This window comes from Ascidiella aspersa, chromosome 5, assembly GCF_963924565.1.
Source record: "Ascidiella aspersa chromosome 5, kaAscAspe10.2, whole genome shotgun sequence".
Lineage (NCBI taxonomy): Eukaryota > Metazoa > Chordata > Ascidiacea > Phlebobranchia > Ascidiidae > Ascidiella > Ascidiella aspersa.
Genome location: NC_139451.1, coordinates 23,602,513 through 23,626,344, shown reverse-complemented (window position 1 = coordinate 23,626,344; position 23,832 = coordinate 23,602,513). Strand labels below are relative to the sequence as shown.

General features: G+C 34.8%; 1 protein-coding gene across 1 annotated transcript; it reads right to left on the bottom strand.

Moving 5' to 3' along the window:
* Window positions 1–614: 614 nt before the first annotated feature.
* Window positions 615–23,832, bottom strand: LOC146145504 (cyclic AMP-dependent transcription factor ATF-7-like). The gene is made up of 17 exons (XM_083390325.1): window positions 23,699–23,832; window positions 23,043–23,148; window positions 20,572–20,681; window positions 18,068–18,211; window positions 16,896–17,076; window positions 15,250–15,299; window positions 14,615–14,752; window positions 13,678–13,883; window positions 6,679–6,853; window positions 5,434–5,508; window positions 4,350–4,409; window positions 3,795–3,955; window positions 2,808–2,889; window positions 2,559–2,620; window positions 1,880–2,022; window positions 1,103–1,206; window positions 615–876 (listed from the first exon to the last, which is right to left on the bottom strand). Exons 1-17 carry the CDS (start codon window positions 23,780–23,782, stop codon window positions 796–798), a joined length of 1,962 nt encoding a protein of 653 aa, XP_083246451.1. The 5' UTR covers window positions 23,783–23,832; the 3' UTR covers window positions 615–795.

Below are 23,832 nucleotides of genomic sequence, written 5' to 3'. Positions count from 1 at the left end.
CATTGATAAAATTTTGTCGAAAGAACAAATTTACAATTGAAACAATGCCTGACAGCAACACTATATTGTCTGTTTCAGGTCGCAATGGAATATCGCAAAGGGGCCAGTGTGACGTAAAGAATTGTACCATAATGCTGCGCGCGATTTTAGTAGTAAGAGTAGGGCGTAGTATAGGGGTAACGAAGAAAAACAAAAGGCCTCTCCTGATTGGCTGGAAGCGCTCGTGAGCCGAGGTCACGTGGTCGCCGAGGTGCTGATGTTGGGAAAGGCGGAACGACCATTCGTGAGTTGTTCCTGCTGAAATAGTAGACCTTGATTTAATACAGGGGTTCTGGAACTGCTTGAGGTCCATGAAGGCCAAATTGAAATATTGGGGGAATATTTAAGAAGTAAGCAATTTAAAAAAAGAGATTTTCTTAAGAAAAGAGAACTTACTTAAAATTAAAACGTTTTAGCCATGTATTTAGACTTCATTTTATCATCAGCATATTTCTAAAGTCTATTTGCTTGTGACGTCAATTTATGACGTTATTTTTGAAAAACTACCGTGGTCCACGCGAAAGCAAAAACAAAATTTAAAGGTCCGCGGTAAACAAAGTTGAAGAACCGCTGATTTAATTCGAAGCCTTTTTCATTATACGACACGTCATTTCTTAATCTTGTGCCAGTGGCTGCAAAAGCGTGCAAGTACGGAAATTTTTGCTCTAGATCGGTTCTTACCACAAATAAAGTTAAACCGTTTCATTGGTGAGCGGAAAGCACGTGCTTTAGTGGTCTGTTTTGAGAAGGCACGTATCATGAATGCTCAGGATAACTTGACAAACTAAATTCTCTTTCGTATGTAAAATCGTGATGCAGAAGACATGCTAAACGTTTCTTGAACAAAATAAAAAACTTAACTTTTATAAATTGACTGATTTGCAAAATTTATCGTCGGTTTGTTAATATGCTATGATAAAAAAAAATTAGATTTAGATTTTTAATTTAGATTACTTTTTAATAATCTGATAAAAAAAAACATTTTTACAAGCTTTATAATCAGTGCAAAGCAGCGCATAACGTTAAAAATGGTTCAACAGAAACAGATAATAACTTTGCAAACCTGCGCAGCACTGGAAGGCATGGCGAGATTCGGGTTGGAACCTCGCATGTTGTCATCAACCGACCCCGTCGAGTAGGTGCCCGTCAAACTCGGGTGTGGTCCCTCTGCGATAAAATCAAGACAATATATATAATAGATAACCTTTGCCTAAGCGATCAGTGAGTAGAGTAAAGTGACTAGAGTGTCAAGTGAGCAGTGTCAAGTAATCAGAGTAGAGCGACTAGGCTAAAGTAACCAGAGTAAACAAAGTGACTGGTGTTAGTAGTGCCAAGTGGCCACTAGACTAAAGTGTCAATGGACCAGTGTCAAGTGAATAGAGTAAAGTGACCAGCATCAGGTAACCACAGTAAAAGTGACTAGATTAAAGTAACCAGTGTAAATTGACGATTGTGAAGTGACCGGTATTAGTGGTGTCTATAGTAGCCACTAAACTGTAAGTGACCAGTGTCAGGTGAACAGAGTAAAAAGTGACTAGACTAAAGTGACCAGTGTCAGTGTCAAGGGGCCAGCGTAGGTGTTAGTGACCACTGCAAGGGACGGTATTGTTAAGGTATCGGTGTTAGGTGGCCATAGTAAAAAGTCACAAGACTAAAGTGGCCAGAGTTGTCAAGTGATTACTAAAGTGCTGAGGGGCCAGTGTAGTGTTAAGCGTCAAAAGCAGTGTCAAGTGACCAGTGTTAAATGACCAGTGTCAAGTGTCAAGTGTCAAATAACCAGTGTCAAGTGTCCAGTACATGACCAGTATAGTGTTAGGTGACCAGTGTCCAGTCGACTAACCTCCAGCGCTAGAACCGGGCGACTCTGACTTGACTACGATGTCCATGTTGTTGAGAGTGGACGGTGTGGAAGGCTCGAGTGTGTTCAGGTTAATGCCGGCCATCGCCATGCTCTGCTGTTGCATCTTCGTGATGGGACAGTCGCTGTAAAACAAAGCAAACATGGTCGCCACACTTTTTCAGTTACCAGCAATATATAGAATACCAAATTGGGGGCAGAAAATGTTTTTAATCTTCTCTATGAAGAAACAAAGACGCTTTTTAGTTCAAAGAACAAATCAAAACTTGTTTTTTCTGCTTTTACGCAAGCGAAGACCTGGAAATAGATCACTTGACGTGTTTTGAAAATATTTCGCAACAAAACAGTATCAATGCAATAAATAATAAACTTATTTTAATACATTTTTTTGTTACTTTTAATCAAAAAGAAAACAGCATCAACAGAGGCGACGTTCACCATAAAGCAAAAATTTTCCGAAATAATTTGTGTACAGCTATCAGGACTAACCAAGTTTAATTAGAACAAATGCTAAAGCACAATAGCTGAGTCGGGTAAAATTTGCCCATAGATATACACAAAAATCAAAATACATTGAACAAAGTGTCCTTCATAGGTTAAAATCCAGAAATTATTAAAACTTAATTAACAAAGTAAAGTATTTTTATCAAATAACCCGTACCGGTGTGACAGAAGTAGTTGCTTTAATGATGCAATCTCATCTTTTAAGGAAGCAATTTCGTTCTGAAACAAAAATGTCGATGAACGCTTTAACAAACAATGCACAGCAGTGAATAAGAGTATTAAAAGGAAATCGCAATTGTTTACTTCCAATACGTGACGTGACAGTGTTCCTACAAAACGAAATTAACACCAAGTGCACATGTTGTGAGTTGAAATAAGATGGACGTTTAAAAGCTTCAAAACATACCTGAAGTTGCATGTTGAACGAAGACAATCCTTTTGCTTTGGATTCCAAGCCGTTAACCCACTTCTTTTTCTTGTTTCGACACCTGTATGGGCAAGAACTTATTCATAATGAGATATTATCGTAAGACATATTATGAGTATCAAAACAATACAGTGTGTGGCATGCTTGTGTATAGTTTTTTAAATAATTCCGTGTTTAGAACACGTTTACATGGGTGTAGGACTGTAGGATAAATAGCGATACCATTAGAGAAGTATAGGTGGTATTTTGTTAACGTTTGGAATATTTCTTTATTCATTTTTACAGCATTAAATAAAGACTTTTTTCTTTCTACAGTACCTATACTTCTGTATTGGCGTTGATTAATTATTATTATTCGACTTCAAACTACAACCTCCAGTAATTATTTTAGGATTTATTCGAAACATTCACAAAACAAAATCTGCTCCTGAAGGGACTTTAATTATTGTCATTCAACAGTCAAACTATAACCTCCAGCTAGTGTAATCTCAGTTTAACATGTTCTTGTTTAACTCAGTGTTTCCCAACCAGTGGGTCGCGAAGCATTGTAAATGTTACAGTTTTCTATAAGATCGGAAAATTGCATTATCATTACGTAACATCTATGTAACAATGTAACAAATACGTAATTAGATGTGTTTTGTCGTATGAACTACTTTAGTGCGTACGCCAGCAGTGAAGATGCAGGCTTTGTGTTGTTTAACTGTTAACATTATTTCCAATAGTTGCATTTTAAATTAATCATTGCTAGAACAATTTGGTCACATCTCATTGTGGGGGTCGCACAATAAAACTTGCATTAAAAGTGGGTCGCGAACTGAAAAGGTTTGAAAATTATTTAAAACGTTCACAAAATGCTACTTGCTTTCGTGTGACCTTTGATTAATTATTATTATTATCATTCAACGTCGAACTACAACCTCCAGCCAGTGTGATCTCAGTTTAACATGCTTCTGTTCAACTAACCTGCTGGCTGCTGCTCGGTTCCTTTCAAGAAATCGCTGCCGTTTCACGTCAGGGTCAATGTCCTGCTGCTGCCTTCCCCTTCTGCGTGGCGTCGGCTTCTGTTCTTCGCCGGTCATTTGCATGGCGCTCGACTCGCTCGACGAGCTCAGGCGACGCTCCGTCTTTTGTTAAGGTAAAAAAATTGTATTTAAACACTTTAAAAACGGTTAAACTAAGTTTAAGATATATAAAACTTAGAAACGTGCAGAAATGCAGTCTTTATAAACTCATTTTTGTGTAAATACAACTTGGGAGCACGTTTTAATCACCATCACGTTTGTAGATTTATTTTATTTTATGGAAATTACATTGACTTGGTAAAGAAAAATAAGGAAAACAAAGAATAACAACGCTGTTTCATTAAAAATGTAGTGTCTGAAAACCGTTCGTAAGAATGCACGAGACTGTAAGCCTGTTCATAACTGTATTGCCTATAAAGTTATCGTCACTTGCACTACAAGTTATCGTCACTTGCACTACAGCAAAAATAGTATTTGTATTACAAACGTAAGTTACCTCAGCTGCAATAACGTGCTGCAGATTTGGGTTGTTGTTCGTTAATGTTTCTTTTAGTTTCTGCAAACAAAAAAAAAGCTCGAGAGTCGGGCAATATTACCTATTTATTAGTAAAGTTTAAAAGCAAAACGTTGAGTTAACCTATTTATTCATCTAACCTAACTCGAATGCGGCATAATCGCAAAAATACAATACAAGATAAGGGCGAGTGCAGCGACATTTTTAATTTTAAAAATCACTAAAGCAAACCCAGAGAGATAAATATGTAAGCGACGTAAAATCTAAAAAAGTAGATGAACATTTAACATTTGAGGCTTTAGTTTAGGTAATCAAAGTTTTATCGAGTGGTCCGCACGTCATCGAAAAAAAGTTATTAAAATTGCATGAATAAATCGCAATACGTGACCTATGGTTGTCCTTATTTTATCTGTGGCAAGTAAATGTACTATGTGGTGACCTGCTTATATGGAAAACAGGCTTCCTATAGACTTATAGGGCTTGTACTTAAAGGTTGCAAACAGGATTAATCGTATTCTGTGCTATGACTTGGTACAGCATTCTGAATATTAGCTCGCAAAACTTCCGATATTTCAAAATGCCCAAGCAGTAATACAACAACAAAAAATTGTTGTTCACTTCTATGGGAAAATCTATTGAAATTTACAGACGCATTCAAGTTTGAGAAAGTAAAAAGTGAGATTCACCCTTCTAAATGGCATCCTGTGCAGAAGTTATTTCTAGCCATCTTGCCTCCGTCAAAACACCATTAAAATGATCATTACGCCTACAAAACGAAATGCGTAGGTGTTCGAACGCTATTGGCAAACATTTTTTACAGCCCGGTGCGTAACAACTCGACATAATGTCGAATACCATTCCGCCAAAATAGTGTGGGTGCTTTTAAAGCTATTTAACTGTCAGTTATAAATTATAAATATCAACAAAGAACGGCTTTTCGATTTTAGGAAGCAAGCTTTCACAGAAATGTTCATATTTTCTGCTGTGTTGATTCATCAAATAAACACCTTAAAGTCATTAACAGAAGCCACAATATTCGAAATTATTTTTATTTCACTTTGCAAACCTGTTTAGCTTCAGCCAAGTTTGATGTGCTTCCAAACTCGTTTGACGACGTTCTACTTAACGATTGCTGTTGCTCCTGGGAAAAATATTGCAATGGTTAGATCAGTGTTTTCTTAAGCTTTTAAAGCAGCGTTTTTCAACCTATTTTGAGCCACGCAAAATTGTAGCATGAAAATTGCTTTGCGAAGTACCAAAATATTTTTTACAATTTGCGTTGAAATAAACAACATAAACAACAACGTATTCACTTTAAGTTCTTCGTGGGATATCTGGGACCGTTTGAATGAGCACAAAATTGATATATGGACCGTATTGTAATTAGCAGCAACTGTAGCCCACAAAATAAAATTCGTTATGTATATTACAAAACGAGTTTTGTTATTACACAACAACAAACAAAGAAAAACACGATGGAATATTTTAACTGGTGATGGCTTTCGTAAAACAAAAGCAAATTGCAGTTAAACCAGTGTTTTTAGACAATCATTCTATGGAACATTATTCAAGTTAATAAATTTCTTGCGAAACACCCGACTAGTATTCCACGGAACAACGGTTAAAAATCACTGCTTCAAGAAATATGCATGACAGACCCTTGTTAACTTTTTAGTGATTTTGTGTTACAGGCCAATATTGGGTGAAAAAACAACCGTAACTCGAAGCACCTCATACATCTGTTTCAATTACTTAACACATTTTCAGTTTTTAAGAACAAAAAATAAATCTATTTGTAGATTTTGTGTTACAGGCTAATATTATGTGAAAAACAACCCGAACATGAAGTTTAATGAAACATAACATCGCTTTCAGTTATTTAACATATTTTCAGTTTTTAAGAACAAAAAAAAATTATTGACAGGTTTTCAATTTTTTAAATTAAAAGAATTTGTCGTGACTTACGAACCACTTTGAAAATGCGAACCGTCAGTGAGGAACCTTTTTATTTAAATTGTAATGGCAATTTATTAAATTATACTACGTTTTTTACCCTTTTGCTGAAAAAAACTCTCCGTGTAAATCGTAAACAACATTTTAAGTGCATCAAAACTTTGCAAAACAAACACTTAAAATTTTACTGTTTTTTTTGTTTTTTTTACCCAAATCAGTTTTGGCTGTATACCCAACAACCATAGAAATAGCTCGGTATAGTCATACATGAAAAAAAAACTTTGGCGTCATTTTTTATTACAAGTTGCTGCATTGTCGGACATAATACGTGTTACTGAATCCAAACTCGAATACAAACCAGTGTGTTGTGGTGTTGGCTCATGCTCAGGCTCGACACTGACGGCAGAGTGGCCATGGTTGGCATAGTGGAGTGGCTGCCAGCGGCCATTGCCACCATCGAGCCTTTTATGCTTCCCATCGTTCTGGTTTCCGACATATTCTGGGAAGGCATGGGGTACGACATCGGCTGCGAGCTGCAACAATCGAAACATAAATCTTGTAATGCAGGGGTTTTTAAACTGGGGTCCAGAGATCCCTTGGGGGTCAATGAACGCCTAATAAAAATTATTGGTGCATATTTAAGAAGTAAATCAGTTTATCAAAAAAAACAACAATATAATTAAAAATAAAACGGTTTTGCACTGACTGTAGGACTCCATTTCACTTTCACATTTTTGGACCGAAATCAGCAGATTTATGACGTCATTTTTAAATTTTTTTTGCCTACCGTTGTCCACGCAATCCCCCAAAAAATGTTAGGGTTCCGTCGTTAAAAAAGTATAAGAACCCCTGGTAATGCGAGTAATTAGAAATGTCACACACTTGGTGTTAATCCAGTTTAATCAGAAACAACAGAAGTCTTTATCTGTTATAATTTACATAAACTTATACCACAGTTACATGTGCAACTTAATTCGAATGAATTAATATAAAACAACAATGTTAAATGAAGCAAGTAAATATGATAACGATAATAAACATATTAGCATAGTGAGCAAATGTAACGTAAAGACGAACAAGCTGAAATACATTGACTAGAGCTCCCTACTGCTCGAAGCACGGACAAACTAAGATTAAAGTCACGTGAGCCCAACACATAAATTAAAGCGCATGAGAGAAAGGAAAACATAGAATACTTAAACATTTTAGATAACTTAACAAACTCATCATTGTTTTTTTCTTAATTGTTTAATAGTTTTCCATTTTGCAAAACCATAGACAGACGAACTGCCGAAGCCCCTTTCTTCGTAAGGCAATCAGCAAGTTGTTCTCTGGTATCTATCCATGAGATCGAAGAGATTTGCTTTTGTGTAATCATTTCCCTTAATGAGCTGATGTCTATTCTTAAACGTTTGTCGTCAACGTTTTTTGTAGAATACACAGAAGAAAATAGGGAGTGGTTGTCCGTAACACCTTCTATTGGCAAGCTTTCATGTGAATGATCTTTGTAAAGGATTTCATTCCACAGTGAACTCAGAAAGATTGCTGCATCAAGGCCATCTGACATCGCTAAGGTTTCAGCAGCTAATGTACTTCGAACAACTCTTCTGATCCTCTTTGACTTCCAGCTCAATAAATTACAAAATCCATTTTGGCCCACCAAAAACACAAGATAAGCGCCTTGGCTGCCACCATCCATTAGATTAGCAAACGCTGCATCTGTAAATACAACTAGCTTCAAGTTCTTAATATCTCCAAGATCAGCATATTTCAAATTAATATGGTTGCTTTGTGTTTTGCGTATTATCTTGTTGCATTCAAGAAGATCACTCACTTTACATTTCTTAAAATTGGTTGCCAGCAAACAAACATCAAAACCGATGTCCGGCCTGGTTTGAGTTGCAACCCAAAGCAACATTCCAATTTTTGAACGAAGAGCTTTCTTTTCTGATGTATTTAATTCACATGTATGCTGTTGCTTCCGTTCATTTGAAATTGGAATTTCCTGTAACACAGCCACATACTTTTGCTGGTTCACACTAATTAGATCGCTTGTCTGATCTAACTCAAGTCCAATATACTTAAAGCAATGTTCATCTTCCTTTCCAATAGAGAACGTTTGCCGAATGTTGTTAATCACCGAATTCTCAAATTCAGTAGAGCCTGCCCATAAAAAATCATCAACATAGACAGATACAAACCCAAATAACGACTTGTCATTAAACCATAAAAATATTGCACGGTCTAACAAACACAGTTTAGCTCCACATGATAACATAAACTTCTTTACTCTTTCATACCATGACCGTGAAGCATCCACAAGTCCATAAACACATTTCCTTAGTTTCCAAATAATACCTGTTGAGCAGTTTGCCTCCTTAGGCGGTTTAAGATAAACATTTCTATCTAAGCTTTCCCCTTGTAAAAAGGCAGTTTTAATATCAATAGATTTTAATTTCCAACCTTTTTGTTTTGCAACACAAAATAGAACTCTCAATCCATCTTTAGAGCACGTTGGAGAATCCTTGTCAAGTTCTTCTCGATTGTGCTCTTCGAAACCACGTGCAACCAATCTTGCCTTTGGTTTCAATCCAAACGCTGTGTCCTTTAATGTGCAAACCCACCTGACAGACACACACTTTTGATTATTAGAAGGGACTTCATCATATACTGCATTTCTTTTCCAACTATTTAGTTCATCCACTTTCGCTTCTTTGAAAGAAAAATCCGTGTAATAAACTTCATCCACATCAACGGGTTCTGAATCTGGCTCTGGAATTAACTGTGATTCAGCATTTTGCTCAGATACTAGTTCCAAGCCCGTAACATTTTCCAGATTTAACCAGGTCTTAGTACCCTTAACATTACTTGGAATGCAATACTCTATATTATATGCATTCTTGTATTTGCCCTTTGCTTTACCAGCACGACTTAGCACTTTAGCTTGGCACATATGTCCATCATGGACAAACTGAATTCTCTTACTCAAGAGTGAGGTGCCTTTGGACAACAATTCAGTACCTGTTGTAACATTATCTACTGTACTTCTTTTTTTCACATCGGGAATAGAATCTTCATCACTTGATGAAGAATATTCTTGACTTTCGTCTTCTTCATTACATGACTTTTTCGGTTCAGCAACCACAGCTGGAACAGCAGGACTGTGTGCATCGCTATGTTTATTTACATGTTGCACCCGACATGTATGAACCCTTACATACTGACCACCATGCCTAATAAAAACAATAGGACCATCTTGGCCTAAAACATGTGCAGGTCCATGCCAAACATGGGTATTTTCTCTCTTATAATACACTTTGTCTCCCACTTTGAAAGCACCATTACTTGACCTTGTTTGTTTTCTTAATGCTCTTCGAATTTTCTCTGAAGACTCAGCTAAAACAAAGGCTCGGCGTGCTGCATGTAATGCAGAAATGTGCATGCCAATATCAAAACTTGTCGTCTGACCCTCTAACGCAGGAAGAGAGTCCTCAAGTACAGAAGGTAAGTTAACATTCTGGCCGAATACAAGTTGACATGGGCTAAAACCATTATTAGTTATAAGAGAATTCTTAGCACTTAATGCCCAAGCGAGAGCCGTTTCCCAATCACATTTAACATCTGATTTTATTTTGCACAGTATCTCAGACAAAACTAGGTTATGTCTTTCGCACAAACCATTTGACCATGGTGAGTAAGCAGCTGTAGTCAAAATATTAATATTAAAATTCTCACACATGTCATGAAACTCTGCATTGTTAAATTCCAATCCATTGTCACTTAAAACCTTCTTAGGTGCACCAAATATACTAATCCAGTTCTTAAGAAAACACTTAACGATAGTAGATGACCTTTTGTTCATGATCACTACAGCACTACTAAATCGAGAAAACATATCAATAAAATGTAAATACCATACGTTTGGTTCCAATTGATGTAAATCCATTGCAACTGTTTCGTTGAACTTTTCAGACCAAGAAAAGCCAACAACTGGTCTCGCCGGAGGCTTTTTGTGCACCTTGCAGATATCACATGAGTTTATGACTTGTTCAAGCACATCAGAATACTCTGGAATCCATTTGTCAGCATTTTTTAACAACCTTTCTAAATTAGTTGCAGATGCATGTCCAAACTGGATGTGTAGCTTCTTTATAGCTTTTATTCTAGTAGCCCTGGACATGTCATTTGAAAGTAAAACATCTTTATGCTTGTGTGACATACTACCGCCAGGACTGATGTCAATACAGTAATGGCCACTTGAAGTAAGAAGTAGATTAACCCATTTTTTAAACATAAAGGCTTTATCTTGCTGCAGATCAATTACAGTACCAGCTCTCTTTAGTGAAGCCTTACTTAACAACAATGGAATATTATCAGAAATAATTGAAGCATTTATAAAACAATGTCTACCAGCAATTTTCGCTGGAATAATTGCTCGTTTTGCTGAAGAAACTTTCCTTCCATCACCAAATTTAAAAACTGTGTTGTTGGAAAACTGCCTAATTTGTTTTTTAGAAGGTACATCAAGAGAATTCACATAATTATCAAACCATTTATTACCACATACAGTTTTGCTACAGGCTGTATCAATAATAGCTGACGTAACCGTTTCTGTCACAAATATTTCATTTTTATCCAAACCAGTCATTAAAATTAAATTAACTTCTTCACTTCCTTCCTCCCATTCTTCAACAGCCCTGTCCAGTGAATCAGTCAGTTGAACTGGACGATTTTGAATTTTATGTGGACAGCATGCTGCCCAGTGCATTTTTGAATCACAAATTACGCACCTTGAAATTTTTCCATACTTGTCAAGAGGATTTTGTTTCTTTTTAATAAAACCAGGTTGCTTCCCTCCATGATTCTTGTATTGTTTAGTGACAAATGCTTCACTCTTCACTTTAATGCTTGAACTAGAATCAATGTTATTCGAAAAGATCCTTTTTAGAGCACTCTTCATGTTGGCATATGTAAGATTGCTGGCAAAGGTCAATGCCATTTGTCTTTCATGTTCACTTAAACATGCCCCGTCTAGTAGTTTGAATGCTAAGACTGCATCGGGTAATTTCATATCGTGGGTGCTCATTCTCTGAGAGCAATGTTCAAACTCAATGAGATAGTCATTCATAGATAACTCATTTTTCTGCAAAGAGATAAACTGTGTGTATGCACTATATGCATCATCATTCTTTTCACTTTTAAAGGCTATGTCAAGTTGTTCTAACAGTCTTGCCATACCTTCATCAGAATGTAAATCTGCTGTGGTCAGGTTGGAAACAGCCTTTTCCGCCTTTTCATGACCATCCAAAGCCTCAAGCACAACCATGATTGCCTGATCTTTCTTTGCAAATGATGTGACCAGTTGCCACATTTCTAGTTTGTTTCTCCAAGAAACATATGGAATATCAACCCTAAACTTGGGTGGGTCCTTCTTTGAACTTCTTGACATTCTTTAGCACTGTAGACTTGGTATAAGAAATCCTCTGCTACCAATGTTAATCCAGTTTAATCAGAAACAACAGAAGTCTTTATCTGTTATAATTTACATAAACTTATACCACAGTTACATGTGCAACTTAATTCGAATGAATTAATATAAAACAACAATGTTAAATGAAGCAAGTAAATATGATAACGATAATAAACATATTAGCATAGTGAGCAAATGTAACGTAAAGACGAACAAGCTGAAATACATTGACTAGAGCTCCCTACTGCTCGAAGCACGGACAAACTAAGATTAAAGTCACGTGAGCCCAACACATAAATTAAAGCGCATGAGAGAAAGGAAAACATAGAATACTTAAACATTTTAGATAACTTAACACTTGGTATTTCATTTCAAAAACGATAACCGATATTTTGGACTAAACGTATCGCGATCCGAACCGATACTAAATGACGTCATTTCTTTGTCCAAACAATCAAGATTTATTAAATTAGAAAGTGCTTTTAATACTTAAACAATATATTTGTACAAATTACTGGACTATGAATTGACTTGCAATGGCAATGACTTGAATTGGACTGGACTAGACCTGTTATTTATTAAAATGACTTCACGTGGACGTAAGTCATTTTCGGAATCACTTGACTGGGACTTTTAGTTATTTTGTAATGACTTGTTTTCAGCACTACGTAAACAAACCAACAAACACAAAGTTTGCTAGGATGGAGTCTCGCCCTTGCAAGTAAATAACCACAATGGTGTAAAACAGTGTTTCTTAACCTTTTTTTAGCCGCGCCCCCCTTTGGTAATTTTCCTATGCGTCGCTCCCCCCTGCATAAAACAATTCGGATTTTTCAATTAAACATCACTGAGATAACTTGAAAATGGTGAAGTTTGTTGTAGGTCGCGAGAAAAATTGAGCTTTACCTGGTTGAATTGGCGCTAACCTGTAAATTCAGGAGGATTTTCGCATTGGGCACACAACAAATTGCTCGTGCTCGACACATTGATTTTTACCGAGCTAATATAGACAAACGTGTTGTGGGGGCATTTACTCCACAGTTGTCAGGCTGTGATGTCGAGCGCAAATATTAAACATTGCGTTATCGTGTTTCAAAAGATATGACGGCACACAATACAATGGCAATATTGCAAAAACGTTATAGATTGTTAAGTTTCCCTGTTGCTAGCCTGTTATCATATATAAAATATTGAGAAAAAATAGTTCGCGCCCCCCCGGTTAAGAACCGCTGGTGTAGAATTAAAGCAAACATTATCGAAAAGATTCAAAAGTATTCTAAAATAGTCTTTAAAGTACATTTACTAAATTGCTCTTTCCATAACAAATATTTGTTTTTTATGTCATTAAAAAAGTGATACAATTTTGTTGGGCACTTACAGTGTTTGCAACAAAGGGTCAAACTAATGGCATAGTTCAGTGGTTCTCAACCGGGGTGCCGCGGCACTCTAGGGTGCCATTTTTAATGCTCAAGGGCGCCAAGATATATTTCAAATTCTTTAGGATTCCAATTTGTGCCCCATTGGTGAGCTTCTTGAAAGAATTTTTTGTGTACGATAAAAGTGCCAAAAATTTAAAAAAAATTCCAACCTTGTTGCACAGTTGACGTGCTGTTTCAATCTCGTTTATTGTAATGTTACAGTTAACCACTCAGCAAAAAAACGAGCAAGGGTGCCGCAAACTATTTATAATTTTTGTAGGGTACCGCAAGCCGAAAAGGTTAAGAACCACGAGAACCATATTTTTTGCCGGAAGAACAATTTTACCACTGAAGCAATGCCTGGCAGCAACAGCATTTTCACTAGCACGTGTTTATTTATTATTTATCGAAAATTACGCTTTAAAATCAGAGATAACCCTGTAGTATTAATAAGGGCTAGGCCACTTACACAGTGTTGTTGTAGGAGGTGTGATTCTGACTTGGTACTTGGGTGATTACTGTCGGATGCGACACCACGGCAGACTGACTGGCCGGCTCCGAATACGACGCAGAAACAGATTGCGGCCGTTCTTGCTTCGGAAGAATTAGGGTCGGCACGGAAATTGAAGGCTGATGCTGATGCTGATGCTGATGATGTTGCTGATGTTGCTGTAACTAACAGTGAAATGATAACTTTAGAGGAGCCTTACAATGATTTCATTTAGCCAGACTTTTTTTTCGCATTTAAAGCTCAGCGCAATTAATGCCATCGCTAAATACATTGAAACGCATTAAAAAAAAACGTGACAAAACATGGCAGCTCTTTTTTTCGATTAAACATAAATGAACATATAATGTTTGTAAAAGGCTCCTAGTCCTACTTCATCAATATTTAAAAAAAACGCTTTACAAATTTAGAATGATAAACGTATACGCCCAAACAACAACAAAGTTGCAAGAAAAACTATTGCCACAAATAAGATTTTTTTTCCGTCATTGCAACGTAATTTCGATAACACACTGTCACAAAGCCTTTATACGAAAATAAACATTAAAACAATCGGTGTTTTGCCCTAAAGTCTTTAATGTTTATCACGATCACGTAACTTGCAAGATGAGTTTAAAGAAGTAAATTATGTCCAACATAACGGTGACAAAACAATCACAGTTTAAGCTTAAGACTATAGTGAAAAGTTAGACAATACCTGTAGAATTCACATCCGCATGTTTTAATAGGTTATTATATGGTCAATACAATAATGACAGTTTTATGTAACAGGCGTATCGTTATACATTTCGTCTTACATTCCAAATCTATATGTTTTAAAAACACACAGGAACATTTAAAACAGTTATCATACGAATTTAAATTTAGAACTTTAGGCAACAGTTGTACAAACACGTACTTCTTGGCTGTTGGTATGGGCAGGATTGGGCCGAAAGCTTGACATATCCTGGGAAGATTTATTCAGTTGGTCCGGCGCCGTGACAACCGCATTCGCTAGCGGCGATGAGGCAGCAGAAGCAGCAGCAGCAAACATTACCTGATAAAAGAATAAGTTTCTTCGTCATACTGCTCGTGCAACGAGTTGAGAACAAAAAGTTGAAAAAAATTTGAGGATAAATTAATTATTATCATTTTTTAGACCTACTTAAATTAGAGATATTCTATAATATTGGATAGTACCCGACATCTGACATTAGAAGAGTAAGGTTGCATCTTGCAAATCTGCTACTAAGTTCAGCATTTCAGCCATAGTTTGCGAAAAAAATGCAAAAATTTAACTTTTTATTAAGTATAGTAACATAGTTTTTATTAAGTATGTAAAAGTTTTTTTAACAAGGTATATTAACAATGATCAATTCGTTTCCCAATACTAAAGCAAATTCTTGCTTAAAAAAAACAGAAAACGTAATGTTTGCACATTTCGATTATTTCAATATCGCTTATTTAAACTTTCCTAAAACATCAGGTATCGGTAGGGTAAAAAAATAGTACCAGAAAAAACAAAAATGAATTAACTACAGGATTAAACATTACCTGAGCAAAAGCTCTTTGATGATCAGCCATCATCGGACTTTGTAGAAAACCTGAAATTAGACGATCAATTTTACTGATACTTTGCAGCTTCATTCTTTTTATAAGTTTAACAAACCAAAATCACATTTGTTCATTTAAGCAACTTACCAACTGGCATATTTCTTAATTTGGTTGTTCTTTTGCCAACCACAGATGCAATAACATTAATTACAAAAAAGTTACAAATAAATGTACACTATCTCTTTGCCGTTACTTGACAATAAACACCAAACAACCCAAACAAATTGTCTCAGGCAAGAGGAAAAAAGAGATTCCGGCATCAAAATGATTAATTAGCAACATTTCGAACACGTTTTGGACAATTAAGAAACAATTCATCCCGTATGTGACAGTTTAACAGGAAGTCATTTTTTTTGTTTGGGAAAAACAAAATCAATCAAACAATTTTTAATTTAGCAACCATGCATCTCATTGTTTATTTTTTGTATGATCTTAAAAAATGTTTTAATAATTCTACCTTGTCTTTACTAATATTTAATATTTTCTATTAAACCTCAACAATTTTTTCCTTTGTTTAAAAACTATAGTATTAAAGTTTTCACAAAACCTGACAGATTAAAACGTGCCATGCAATCTACTTAATGTCATTTTCAGTCAAATCACTTTGATTGAACAGACAGGGGGAAAGTCCTGCCAAACTCTAAATTTAGGTCTGGAAATAACATTGAGAATGTATGTACTCTTGGTTTGAAATAGCTGTTGTAAACCTTCCACAATGTTATTTTTGTTAAATAAAACTTTTGGTGCAAAAGTATACAATGTCTCTGATGTGATTATTTTGGATGGAAAATAAATTATTAATCACTTTTCTGGGACATTTAGATCCTGGTTGCTCGGGACTTTTTCCTAAATTAAATGTTTTGCGGTTCGTTTTAAAACTACAATTTATCACAGGTGTTGTACTAGAAACATTGGGGTAACAAATACATTCTCTGATGCTGGGACTAACTTAATTTTACTAATATAAATACTGAAACAGGTCTGTGTCATCAATTATATATAAAGTAACTCTAGAACTTTGCTTATTTAAAGCTAAAAGCAATGTAGTAAACAGTATATTTGATGTAGCTCAAAACAATTTGATCTTTATGTTTAAACTTAACCTTACAGATAAGTCTTTTAAGAATGTAGCCGGCCAATATTTCCTAATTAAATTTTCATTGATTTTGTATATAAATTTAGTATAAAAACAGTTTAGGTAAGAGAAAGATTGTATATGGTGTGAGGAATATCATCCTGACACACAGTAACTATTTAAGAATTAACCTAGCTCATGATTAGAAAAGACTTAATCCCAGGGCGGGGCATTTGGGCAAAACAACACATAGTCAGCTCGAATTATTTCATTATAAAGATGCAGGAAAAGTAGTTTTAAAACTAGACTTGACCACTCTATCAATTAGTACTATTAAATAAATGATAATAAAAAAAATTGAACCACAAAAGTTAAAAAAAGAAAAAACATACAGTTGCAAAAAAGTTATTATTTTGTACAATTTGTGATTGGGAAAAAAATCAACTGACAATGTTGGCACAAATAGAGAAAAAACTGCACCAATTAAACAATTGAAGAAAAGTCGCCTTACCTGCACCAAATGGGACAAGGGTGGGGCTCAACAAGGTGGCAGGCACTTGCATGGGTGATGTGGCGGGGTAACCGGGAATGGAGGGTGAAGGCAGCAAAGGGGGGATGAAGTATTGACCCGACGCCGACAGCATACCGGGGGAGGGGAGGGTCGGGGTAAGGGTAATCACATGAACCGGTTGCTAAAGAAATAAAATTGTAAACATAATATGTATTATGCGAGTGTTACTGTTTTTTGTCTTTTTTTAGGTAAAAATTGTTGATTTTAATTTAAGATGCAAATTGTAGCGCAGTGTTGGGCAAACTTTTTCGTCAACGCCAAAGTACTCTATTCAGAGCTATTGAACGCCCACTACATAAAACCACTAAGAAACAGTGGCCATTTCAGGATATTTGATTTTAAAATGAAATATTACACGGCGTCTTAATGCCCCAAAACACTCACAGTCATGTGAAATATACTATGACCCGAAGAAAATGCATGCAAGGCGCTAAAAATTTTGCCTTTACATATAGTTAAAGTTGGCAAAAAATATAGTTTGACAGGCTCTCAGAAACACATTTTGCATGTGAGCCTTCCCAAGCTGAACCAATTTTAAAATTCTATGCCACACCAACTTTTAAAATAAAGTCCAATGAATAAAATAAAGTGAAATGAATGCTATCACGCAGCCCACAACCATATAATAACACTAATACATCAAGGTTTTGATGAAAGTGGTAATAATTACCACAAATAAATGCCGATGTGCAATAAGGATAGCCATATAGCAGTAATAATCTCAAAACTATACAAATTATAAGTGAAAAGTAAAAATGGCTTCAAGTGGTATATACGTTATACAGGTCATGTCAAATTAGGTAAATTATTAAAATTCTAACCCTAGGGAATTATTACAATGCCAAACCGTCTATTATTTTATTGGCCGCAGACAATATTCAAATGACAAATGAAAACACAAAAAATGTCAAAAAGAAAAGCTGACAGATTGTTTAACTGAATACAACAAACTCTTACACAGTAAGAATATCATAGCCCATATAGAAGGATATAGCAATTTGAACGTTTCAAATATCTCTTCATTCGAAAGTTCAAAATGCTATCTACTTCTACCTAGGATTCAATATTCTTACTAAGTCTAAGTAAAACCTCCAACAGCTTCAAACTCTTACATGATTTGCTTCAGTTGCAGCTGATGACACGAAAGTAGCAGGCCACGTTGGAGTGGTGGGAGTGTTCGATTTGTGGTTGTTGGTTCTCAGTTGCAATTGCTGAACCACCGATGCTGCCCTTCGCTGCTTGGGCGTTATTCCACCCTGAAGACAAAGTTGATAATTATTTCAAGATAAAAAAATATACTTTGAAACAGTGCAGTACCTGTACTGACAGTAAACACAAATTTAGAAATTAAGTTGTACTGCATTATGAATTGAGGTCATTTAATGTGGCCCTTGTTAATTTCTTCGGCACACAAATAAGGGTGATGTTTGGCGGCAGAATTATTAGCATATGAAAGCCAAAACCTAATAAATCAACCTAATTTTTTTTAAAAGCCAGTTGTACAATTCCAGTAAATGTAGCTGTAGGCTTCCAAATCCTGAATTCTAACTTCATATTCAAAATAATAACCCACAAAAAACACAATACACATATCTTCAATTAGATTACAGGATACCAAATTGACAAGGAAATATCCACTCTAACTTCCAATTTATTGCTAGTTTTACTGATTAATTCCAAGACAAAGTTACCATCTTCTTAAGCCACACTAATCAGGTATCATTCCAAAGAAACATTGACTTTCAAACTTTTAACCATTTCTAAAAAAAAGGTGATGTTGACTGTTGTGTTTCATACTATGGTTTCTTATGTAAACTGCATAACGTCTAGTTAATAGAAATAAATTGTGGCTTTTACATATTTGTATAGTTTCAAGTTTAAAAAACAAATCTCGAGGGAAAACGTTTTTATAAGCAAATTGCAAAACAAATTTAACCACTGTCTGCTGTTTAACCCTAACCCAAACTAGTGTAGTAGTAATTTGGCGGTAACTGTATAGTACCCAGCATTATGTCACTGGAACGTTACACGCCTGCCCAAAAACAACCATGTTAAATCTAAAAATAGCACATGGCTCTGGAAACAACAAAACTGCTCTACTCACAATAACTAAATTGCTTTACAGCTGAAGGCTAAAATTAGATTGCCATATGTGCCATAAAAATGCAAACAATTCAGTACTGTAGGACAATTTTTTGTGAAAATAGGTGCATGCTTTGTGGGATTGTTGATTAATTTATAATGGTAATGAAAATAATCAACAACAAACATAAAAAAATTTGGTTTGAAAGTAAACAAAAGTATAACTTTTTCGGACAAAACATTTTTAATGTATAGATATGTGTAGATATAAACATATACTAATGAAAAAAATTAGGTGGTTAAGACACAACACGTCACAAAGTCTGGTTGGACTGCAGGGGTGTGATACATGCCACAACCAAACGTGACATAATTTCTAGCATATATTTATTACAGGGATTTACAACCACCTTAGTTGCCTGGAGGGCTGCCATCGGAAGATACTATGGCCAGGCACGGGCTTGGCTAAACCCTTCACTATAACATGGCATTTACCTTTCTCAGAAGAACATAATCGACAGCTAGGTACGATGGAGAAATGGGCTCACGGTGGGAAGTAGGAAGTTTATATTATCAGCAAGGATTTAATAAATTTTAATCTAAAACAAGAATATAGATATATATATATATATATATATAAAATATATAATACCATGGCGAATCATAGTCAAAAGGAATCTCTGAATCCAACACAGATATTAGATTTGTTTAAATGTTTATATAAGTTTGCAAACCATATGTCACCAAAATTCTGGCAAAATATTATGGCAGGTTTTTAATACAATTGTGATGTTTTTTCAACAATTTAAACTTAACGTCTCCAACAGTTTCTTTTTGTTGTTAGTGTGGAATAGTCTTTTATATTTTCGACTTTTAAATTAATAAACAGTTTTTCTAACAGTATTCACATAATTAATAGAACAACTGGTTCAAAACATAACAGTGCATAAATGAAAAAATTTAAACGTCCAATTTAAAACTTTTTAAACCTTCTACATATCTTATAATGTTCAGCATATTATAATTGCAATATTAATTAAATCTTGATACATGTTTCACAATATTACACATAAATACCAGTCCCAATTGGTATTGAATGTGCTTATGATTAGCATGTCTTAATGAGAGGATTATAATTATAGAGCATTTATCTTCTAACAGCGTCAAGTCATAATGGCCAACTACAGCTCAATATTACTCCTGGGTGAATCATGCCATTACATGGAAGGAATTCAGCCATGGCTGATTCATATTTTATGGATAAATTTGATCCTCACAGGGTGATTTGCCACATCATAATATGCCTTTTCATAGGCTTTAAATAGATATTTATGTGGCGATTGGGCATTACATCACGTTGTGTTAAAGTAATACTAAAAATGATATGTCAAACAAAAAAATGCAGCAAATTAAAACACCAGAAAAAAATATTCCCCAAAAATAGCATACAATTGCAGTTATTAATTCAGAAAAACATTTATTTTGAAATAAATTTTAATTTAAAACTGTGCAATCAAAAAGATATTTAACGAACCTCCTTTTGTGCAGACTTGAATTCCCTGTCGAATGGATTTTCCTTTAACTCATCAAAGAGTCCAACTTGATTTCCCAGATGTAGAAATCTGGTTGGCGTAGGTGTTTGATCTTCATAACAAGATAAAATATTTGTTTTAATTGGATATTAAACATATTAAATATATTTATGTATATCACACAGAAAAAAGTTTTAAATCTGTATATATATATACTCGTTAAGAAGTATGATCTTAAAATCCTACCGTCAACAAATTTTGATAAGTAGTCTATTTAGAGAATGTTTTATAGGGACATTGTGTTCTTTATTCATGACTATGTACTATAAAAAAATACATTTGGGTATAGTACAATGCTGCGAAATTTGCAATTACGCACTTTGTGTGCTTGTAATGTTTTGTGAATACGAGAGCCTGCACATAGCTTACTGACGTAGCACGTTTCTTTAAATAGCACGCTGAAACCCGATAGCTGAGTTGAAAAATACATCCGAAAGTTAATTCATGGATTTCATATTTAAGCCATTGGTTTGTAACTACCGGTACTTATATAACTGAATTAAACATCAAAATCAGAACACCTCTTCCATAACTGTAAGGGGAACAATAGTGCTTTTCTCGCAAAGCAAAAAACAATCTACCATACGCTGAACAAATGTAGGGTTGTAAGCACAATGACATAATATATATACAACAGTTTTTAATCCAAAGGCCATGCCTTTATAAGCAAACTTTAGACTTTGGTCAATTGATTACTCAGGCAATACAAAGAAATAACAAAAAACGGTTTTAATAAAAGTTACCTACTAACAACTGCTTTTTATAGCTTAGGTAAAAACTTGCTACAAATGTACATTCAATCCTTATATTTATGTAGTTTTGACAGTTTTTATATGTAGTTCAGAAATTTTTAACATAAGACAATATTAACAAAATATTGGTCAGGGTTGTTTAATACTTATAACCTACACTTTAATAAAAAGAACGATTTGTTAATATTTTTGGCCATATTAAAACAACACAATAAGAAAATGAAAAGGTCATATGTGATTTTAGACAATTTTGTCATGTTGAGTGTTATATAACACATGTAGCTTTACTTAAAAAAGCTTTTTACATATATATGTGGAAGTGGACACATAAAAGATGTTCGTAAGACTGGCCACCTAATTTAACGGTATGACACATTTCATATTATGCTCAAAAAAGTGAGTTTTAATGCCCAGTGTTGTAAACAAGTCACAACTAACTGACCTTGATGCATGTTACATCACTTTTAATAAATAGTTAGTTAATGCCTAGTCAAAGTTAATGGCCACACAAAAGTAAAGTTGCAGTAAAGACATTTGCCAAAAAATTAAACTGTTGAATATGACAACTTGTGAAATTATAAAACCTAGAAATAGGCTGACATATTGGTAGACTGATACTATTGACCGGTATTTAACTCCTACTGATATAATGAAATCAGTAAATGTTGGCTAATCAGGGTTGTTCCTAAGCAAAAATTTACACTCGCCAGGCGAGCGGGCTATCAATCAGCACTCGCCCGGACAAAATAACACTCGCCAAATTTGTTGGCATATAGTCTGCAAATTTCCGTCCTAGTCTTCTTTTCGATCTTATGACGGGACAAAGAATCTTTATTAGCTGCTTTGATTAACCTTAATTTGCGTAGTGTTGAATGTATTCGCGCCTTAGTGTTTAAGGAAATAACTGGCGCTAAGAGATATTTTGCTTAGTAGTAGTGCTTAACACAAGTTGTCCTACACCAACTAATTAAATTTTTCGCCGAATGGGTGTCAATCAACACTCGCCCAGGGCAATTTGCACTCGCATTGGCGAGCGGGCGAGTGCTTAATCCCAATCCTGCTAATGTTTTTGCTGATAAAGTGATATGAAAACGATATATAGCGCTATCTTAAAAACAAACAAATTTCCTAGGTTTTTAATATCCAAACAAAATCTTATTCACTCGCGTTTTCGAGGTTGACTGATTTAACAAAGTGTTTGGTTCACTGAATTTAGCATCGTACAAAGTTAATATTCATAATAACAAGACATGATTAAATGGCTAGATAAACTGAATATAATTTGCTTTATATGTTCAAATACATAAAGTTACTATGGTATGCCAAGCATATATATACATATAACATAAAAAAGGTAAAAACATAAAAAAATCAGCGATCAATTTCAGTTAAAAAAATTGCTACCTGTCGATCCCTAATAAAATGAAGCCTAGTCATTTGTAAAATTTCAAGTCAAAGACAAGTCTTTCGGTCAAATGACTTCTGTTAAATGAAATCAAATTAGGAACAGTAAGTAATATGCACGTAAGTAAAGTCAATGACATAACTCATTGCAACATCACCAATATCATAACAACAAATAAAGTTTAAGTCTATACAAAATCTTATTCCAAGTGAATTAATCGTTAAATCCAAGGATATTCTTTCAAGAATCATCTTACCAACAGGTAAAACATCTTGCAGTAAATTTCCTTTGGAGGGCCCAAGCATCAAAGTCATTTGATGCTTTTGCTTGTGAATTGCCAGTCTCTCTGCAGTAGAAAATCTCTGCAAAAAAGAACAACATAAAAAGTTTGTGCTCGTACATTTAATGCCATGTAAATAATGTCAATCATTAACCTAGCTTAACAAACGTAAAAAAAAAACTTTTTACTCGAGTTGCACAATTGAAAATAAATTTTATTGCATATACACAAATTTTTTGCTGTATTTAACATTTTAAATAAGTTCAGTCTCAGATAATTTTGCATTTCTATTTACAGATAGACCGCTATATATATATCGGTTTCCACTAATATGGTTGGTTTTTCACCCCCCTACTATATATATATACGAATAGCTTTAACTGATAAACATCACACTGACTATTTTTATTGGGTAACAATTAAAAAAACGGTATCGTTATGAGTCCAAAAATGTGATATTGATAGATCTCTATTCTTAATATTTATCAGATTCAACTGTGGTAAATCACAAATGTCCAATATAGGGGAAAGCCTGCTTACTATTTTAGCACATTTTAAATTTATAAAAAGTAAAACTGGCTACCGCAAAGCAGTCAGTTTTAACAAATTTGCAGCCAACCTTTCATAGTTACCTGATTACAGCCGAGGGAGGAACAAACAAACGTCTTTTTAGACCGGTCCTCATTTTCACCGACTGAGGATTCAGCAGATGACATTATTAAACAGATAAAACACTAACAGTACACACACCCTATTCACGTTAACA

Excerpts from the sequence above, each read along its gene's own strand:
- LOC146145504 (XM_083390325.1), bottom strand. The coding sequence starts at position 23,782 with ATGTCATCTGCTGAATCCTCAGTCGGTGAAAATGAGGACCGGTCTAAA. Across the intron at positions 5,509-6,678 it reads GCCAACACCACAACACACTG|GAGCAACAGCAATCGTTAAG; the intron begins GTTTGTATTCGA and ends TATTTTTCCCAG. Across the intron at positions 2,890-3,794 it reads AACCGAGCAGCAGCCAGCAG|GTGTCGAAACAAGAAAAAGA; the intron begins GTTAGTTGAACA and ends TTGCCCATACAG.